Here is a 6,908-nt window from a genome sequence, read left to right on the forward strand (position 1 = left end):
TAATGTTGCAAAATTAATAGATTTCAAGAAGGTGGCTCGAAATCATTAGTGTGAATCTCAAATTGCTAAGGATGACACCTTGAATTTTGCATATGTATTTGCAAGAAATTGAAAATCTCAATTGCAAATAGATGTATTATTCTCGACATGTAGTGAACATGGAGATACATACATTCCGAAATACATCGTACTTAACGGAAATACACTATTATTGTAATGAATAGTAATAATGTTGTAAACTTGATGTTCAAGTGAGAACTTGAATTGTACAGACCTCAAATTAAATGAGATGATGTTGTATCAAGTTGCAAGATAATTCAGCAAAGTGAATTAATATTTTGCGAGAGAAAATTAATCTCAACCGCAATGAGATTATTTTGCGAGAAAATAATAATTCTCAATCGCAAATCTATATTATTGTGCGAGAAAACTTAGTCTCAATCGCAGAACAATGTCATTGTACCGGTATAGAACATGTTATAGGTCAAGCAAATAACAGCCACATATTTCTGGAATTTCAAAACTCTACAGAAAATGGGCTAATAGCAGATCTATACATTTCTTAAACGTCACAAATGCTAATGAATAGCAAATGATGTAAGACACAAGTTTTGGCCTATTCCGAAAATAGGTAAAGCCACTGGACGAGACTTGCCTGCTCCCTTCCCATGCTCCCATCCATGCTCCCGCATATGTGGCTTGATTTGATTGAAAGAAAATAAGGCCCGGCCCCACCCCCTGAAAATCAGGGAGGAGATGATTAGATTAGAAAAGAAAAAGAAAAAAGAACAGCCGTAGGATGAAGTGGGAGCACGGATGGGAGCATGCAGAGCAGGCCAAAGCCAACTCGCGAAGAGATAAGGAAGCCTTATCTCTTCTACTTCGGAGATAGGAACTCTGAACGTCCCCAATGATTTCCACCGAGACGCAGCCCAGCTTCTCCATGACGCCGTGCAGGCCATGTGCTGCTGCCGCCGCATAGGGGGGCGGCTGCACCGTGCACTGTCGGCAGTTGGTACAGGCCGTGACACCACCCGCCGGGAGATAGTGGTCGAGGGCATCGCCTCGCCGTTGTCATGGTCTGCGACTTCGCCGAGGTTGCCGCCTGCGCGTGCAGGTTGCGGTCCTCGGGCGCTCTGCGCCGGAGGACGTCGGCATGCTGCGCATCGGAAATCGAGGCCGAGCAGAGCGTCGAGGGGGCGCCAACGCACCGCGTGCTGAGGAGCGCCGAGCGGTTGACGGCGAGCGTCACCGCGCCACACGTCGGGGCTGCCGTTGCCCTGCGCGTCTCCGCGTGATGGAGGCTGGGAGTCGGGGTCAAGCGCCTGAGGGCCCGCCACCGTTTCCGACGCCAGAGGCCAAGCCGGTGGTGCCGGTGCTCCAGTCCATCATGGGGCCGAGGCCAGACGAAGCCGATGCCGTCGTCATTGACGTTCTTGATGGCCTGATGGCGACAAGCGCCACCACCAAGTCCAGAGACGATGGTAATTAAGTGAGGAATTTTACCTTTCCTTGATTCGTTCTCGATGAACGCCAATGCCCCTGTTGTTCGTTCTCTTGTTCATTCCCTGTAGGGTATCGCTCTCAAAGAGGCAGTTAGAAATTGAGAGATTTCTGTCGTGACCCTGCACGGGGCGAGGCTGCCGCTTGGAAGCGCTTGCGCCGGGCTGATGGCCGCCGCGGTAGCGGGCGCCACCACGCCAAACCGAGGGCTGCGGTGGTTGAACTCGCGAGCGAGCGAGGTCGTAGCCAGGCGCTGATAGAATCGCTCCGCCGGGAGCGTGCTGATAACGTGTTTAGAATTGAGATCGAGAGAGACAACAAATAATTCCAGTGTTTTTTATTCATCATGGATGTACACTTATATACAAGGGAAACGGATGCGTCCATGGGACGCGACGGTTCAATGAGGCGTCTCCCCGAGAGGCAACTGCCAATATGGGAAGCGGGGATTATCCCTTAATAACCACTGGGTTATTATTTTCAACAAAGAGCATCTTCAATCGGATCTTCCACTTCACCCCCATATGTTTGGGCAAGCAGTTCGAACATGGTATGGATAAAAAATTGTCACCCAAGCCTCTAAATCTAGCCCATATGTTCGGGCTGTCCAGCACTACCCATTTCTAGCCCGTCTGTGAGACGGATATGAGAAGGGCACGCAGAATCTCTGGCCTATATGGACGCCGATGCACAGTGCACAGCACACATTGCGGCCTACCCGAGCTCGCAGGAGGAGGGCATGGAGGTTGACCCCGCCGCTGCTAGGTTTGAGGTGGCGAATGTCGTGGCCGACAACATCCACCTCCTCTTGATGAAGGTGGTGGAGGAGAAATTCCGCCTCACCCGAGCCTAGGAGGTGGAACACCAGTCGACGAAGGTGCAGTTCGAGGCCGAGCATGGGGGTACTGCCACCTTCGTGGAGAGCCACGCCGTCATTGAGTCCGAGCAGGTGGCGGCAGCAAAACACCATGAAATCCACCGCCACGACATCGAGCAGGAGGAGCTCCTCGCAGACAACACTGACTAGGAGATGCCATCTATTCGCCCCACTGTCAACGACCATAAGGCCACAGCTACAGCAAGGGGTCCATCGAGCTCTCCTCCGACAAGTAGGAGTAGGGTAGTATGTAGTTTGCAATTTTTCTTTTCAAATGTAGCTTTTTTCTATTTCCGTATGTATGAAATGGTTTGGAGATGCTCCAAGAGGGCGGAGGCAGTGGGTAGATGTAGAAGAAAAGGAAGAGCCGTCCGATGAGATGCAACAGTTGCTGAAATCGACGCTAGTTTCAGAAAGAAAAAAAACAAGCGATCTAGGCGACCCATTTTAAGGTAGAGTAGAATACTACTCCCTCCCTCCCAAAATTCTTGTCTTAGATACGGAGGTATCTAATCAGTCTTTCTAAATATTTCAAATGGACTACCATATACAGATGTATATAGACATATTTTAGAGTGTAGATCCACTCATTTTGCTCCGTATGTATTCACCTATTAAAATATCTAGAAAGACAAATATTTAGGAGCAGAGGGAGTAGAATACACAGGTTTTCATTTGGCTAACCAACCTTTTCTATTATAACAGCCATTTCTTCACAGCACGCCAGCAACCACAACGATTCCACACTTTAAAACGTGACAAAACCTGGAAGCTGCAAATTTAAACAAAATTCACAGAAACATTGCAGAGACCATGGAAATGAAGAAATGAGACTATCTGGTGGGATGTAAGCTGATTCCAAGTTCGGAAATGACTTGTATGAATGCAGCTAGAATATCGAATAGCAGACAGGCAATACTGCATTATTAAACTCGTTTCTCATCGATCATTACCATATAAATGGCATTCAGAACTGTTGTTAACAAACACAGCCATCAATCTGCAATTTGTCCTTGCATGTTTATATCAAGATAAAAGATATGATCTCAAAACTTGGAAAGGCCCAACAGAACCGCGATTGTGCGTGTCACAAATAAATTACCACAGAAGTTCATTTAGTTCACTACTCTACAAAATTCTATCAGACTGATTGCACGACACAAGCAGGTCTTCCCGCGTTTTATCACCTTGGAGCAGATAGACCCATCTCTATATAAAACAAACAAATAAAGTATACATCAGGAGATTGAACATCGCAATGGCACCTTTATTCTTTAAATTTAAGCATGGAAGCATACAGCGTTGAAGTGTTCCTGTTACTAGAAATAATAATGTTACAAGAAATTGACTGTCTAAGACATAACACTACGGCTAAGACAGATGTCGAGCAATATGTTTGGAGCATATCCACAATAGCCAAGCGCCCACCTTAAGACATTGCGTAAATGTTTCACGTATCATCATTTTCATCTGAGAAAAGAAGAATGGTAATGTTGTAAACTACACTGGCAGGCGGATTCATACAACTCACTTTGTTAAATAGAATTTCAAGAGAAAATGTAACCGTCTTACAAAGCAAAGAGAGAACAATATAGGAAAGTTGCATAAATAATATTGCATATATTTTTCACAAACAGGTTGCTTAGCAAAATCACGACCGCTGCGTAAAACATAGGGAAATGGCGTATTTTATCCATCAATCTGTTCTTCAAGAAAGGCGGCTATAATTATATGTAAATAATATAAAGCTAGTCTTCAGGTACAAATTTGACATGTTTAGGCACTCATTCTTGATGATTGAGAAGCAAAACAGCAAGCTTCCAGTAAAATACCTTTCAAGAACTAGCAACTCATGTGCCTGCAGAAACCAAATGTCTCACTCAATTGACCTCAATACAAAAATCTATGAAAGAATATTGTTGAACAAATGAATTTGCAATCATTATTGGCTTATAGTATGAAAAAAAAAGTTTTCTCTCTCGGAGTGTAGGTAAAGGAGGTATAGTATGGAGTGCTGACCAGCTAGAGAGACCCAAAGGTAGCACTGACATGCGCAACCTAAGAATTAAAGTGATTTGCTGTTCCTACCCAAACATAAACAGAAGATTAAGGTAGTCATGTTACTACACACAGTGATGTCACCGTGGAACAGCACTAGCACACTATTACGCCAATACGGTGTTATATAGGACATTATTTTGGTAAGAATTAGAGGAATTTAGAGTTTATGCAGATGGACATCTCTAATTCCCCATTTTCATTAGTCAAACCATCTACAGTGAGCTGAATACTTTCCCTTTGGAATATAAATAATAGCAAACAAACACCAAATGGAACTTCTTAGAACACTGGCATTTCGGTGATACGACGACGACCACACACATTTGGACAAAAATTACACAGAATCATCGACAGGAAAGTGACCAAAGGGTGACACAGAGCAAACAAGCAGCATCAGATTCTTCACCATGCTAAGCAAGCAACTAAACTAATGGCGCGCAAGATTAAAGGAAAATACAAGTATGCACGGGCGGGCGCAGTTCTCACCCAAACCGAAAAGACAGACAACAGCTTCATCGATGGTACGATTGTTAAAGTCCGGGATAGGTGCGACAGAGGATACCCTGAGAGAGAGCGGAGGAGCTCCGGGACGCCGTGCTCAGCCGCGAAGTCAGCCTCGCCGCGGCCACCGCGCTGTGCAGCGGCAGCAGCGACATTCCCGCGCAGCACCCCAGCTCCAGCGGCACCCTGCACGCCACAGACCATTCCGCGTCACAGATCCGGCACCCACATGGATAAGGCTATCAACTGCGTCGCCGTTTGTTTACCTGGAGATTAACGGGGCGCGGCGGGCGGCGGAGCGGCCGACGGAGGGCATGGAGCGGGAGGCCGCCGAGCGGCAGGCCGCCGTGGCGGCGCGGGCGGCGGCGCGGAAGCAGGTCGAGGCCATCTCTGAGGGTTTGGGGAAGGCGGAGGGAGATGGGAAAGGGAGAGGCGGGCGGGCGAGGACTGAGGAGAGTAGAAGCGTTTAGGGCTCGGCGTCAGGAATGCGGCGGCGACACGGGCTGGGAAGGAAGGACACATTTCCAGCTCCATATTGGGCCGCACACCCAAGACCCAACAATAGCTGATCCTGTTCGGCAGGCCGCCAAATGTGCCACACCGAAAAAACAGGCTGCATTTTCTTGGGCAGAAAGGATTGGAAGCGGAACGAAAACAGAATAGTTCGTCCGGTTACAAAAGAATGAAAACAGAATCGTTTTTTGTGTCGACGTTATTTTGACAATTTCGTGTTCGGTGTCAAAACCAATTTGATGATTTCATATTCACTACTAACGATTTGTGGGCTTGGCAAATTCAACGTCTATCACCTCGGAAAAACAACGACATACCAACCATCATCGAGAGGTGCATGATACAACAAGGTGTAAGGGTTGTACAGAAGATTTACCCCGTAAAACCTAGGGTTTCTCCCGGACAGCGGTGACACCGTTGGAACTCATCTTTTACCGACGCTCTAGGCGGGCCTTTCCTCGTTGACATCGGGAAATGTCCTTGGGCTCTATAGCGCGAGCGCATGCCTAATCCTTCACATCCTGGAGGAGGAAGTAGTGGTAGTGATGACGGCGGAAACGGGTGGGTCAGGATGGATCCAAAACCTCCGAAACCGATGGATAAGTTGATGATCTACTTTGAAGACTCGAGATAATTGAAGGAAGATGATGTTGTTGATCTTTTGGGCCGGTCAGCGAGCCTCCGCAGGAGACATGTTGGGCGGTGTTGATAAGGGTATGCGTGAAAGCCCCCTCTAGTCATATGGCTTTCTTCACGGCCATGCAGGTGGCATGGGGTTGTGCGCAAGAGGTGAAGTTTCGAGCTCTGGATGATTACTTGTTCACAGTGGAGTTCGAGTGCTTTGGAGACTGGAACACGACAGGCCCATGGCTCTTTAGGCACAATGCAGTGCTAATTGAAGAATACAATTGACTAATTAGTATAGAAATATGTCTCTAGACTCCATCAAGGCCTGGACGAGGATCATTGAATTGCCGAACTTGGTACGCAATAATTCCGTGTCTAAGGTAATGGCTTCAAAGATGGGAGAAGTGCTAGAAGTAGAGATGTGCCTGGATGGTGTGGAATACATCAAGTTTGTGCGAGTTAGGGTGAAGATCAAGCTTGATAAGCCCTTGCTACATTTCTGCCAGGGAATGTGGCACCTTGTAAGCCTGGTCAAATATTTCAAGTGTTGTACGAAATGATGCCCTAGTTCTGTGTAAACCGTGGTACAATGGGACATATTGCTAATCAATGTGGAGAACGGGTGCATGACCCCTCCAACTTTCTCATGGTCTAAAGACAAACGTAGATGTAAACACTTTATACAAAAATGTCGACATCATATTGATGGTGTGATCTTGCAGTATCTCATAAGTTAGGTCTTTCCAATACCATTGTTACCCTAAGAATGTGTTCTGGTCATTGTCAGCATACTTGTTACGATAACAATGTTCATGGTTAGGAAAAC

At 46.7% G+C, this 6,908-nt stretch overlaps 1 protein-coding gene and 1 long non-coding RNA gene across 14 annotated transcripts; one reads left to right on the forward strand and one right to left on the reverse strand.

Moving 5' to 3' along the window:
• Positions 1-877: 877 nt before the first annotated feature.
• On the forward strand, positions 878-1,906 carry LOC141025647 (uncharacterized). Its single transcript, XR_012187886.1, has 2 exons — positions 878-1,484; positions 1,575-1,906. It is a non-coding gene; the product is annotated as an uncharacterized lncRNA (long non-coding RNA).
• Positions 1,907-3,299: 1,393 nt separating this feature from the next.
• On the reverse strand, positions 3,300-5,470 carry LOC109762535 (protein NUCLEAR FUSION DEFECTIVE 6, mitochondrial). Of its 13 annotated transcripts, none has more exons than XR_012187884.1 (5): positions 5,209-5,470; positions 4,928-5,128; positions 4,213-4,238; positions 3,809-3,850; positions 3,300-3,589 (listed from the first exon to the last, which is right to left on the reverse strand). XR_012187884.1 is itself a non-coding variant. In XM_020321400.3 (4 exons), exons 1-3 carry the CDS (start codon positions 5,328-5,330, stop codon positions 3,831-3,833), a joined length of 267 nt encoding a protein of 88 aa, XP_020176989.1. In that variant the 5' UTR covers positions 5,331-5,446; the 3' UTR covers positions 3,300-3,589; positions 3,809-3,830. The 13 variants fall into 13 exon arrangements, 8 of the variants coding, with proteins under 8 accessions (XP_020176989.1, XP_020176991.1, XP_020176985.1 ...); XR_002232751.3 differs by having other exon boundaries at positions 5,004-5,128; positions 5,209-5,446; XR_002232750.4 differs by lacking the exon at positions 4,213-4,238.
• Between the last annotated feature and the right edge of the window lie 1,438 nt (positions 5,471-6,908).

Source organism: Aegilops tauschii, chromosome 6 (genome assembly GCF_002575655.3).
Source record: "Aegilops tauschii subsp. strangulata cultivar AL8/78 chromosome 6, Aet v6.0, whole genome shotgun sequence".
NCBI classification, from domain to species: domain Eukaryota; kingdom Viridiplantae; phylum Streptophyta; class Magnoliopsida; order Poales; family Poaceae; genus Aegilops; species Aegilops tauschii.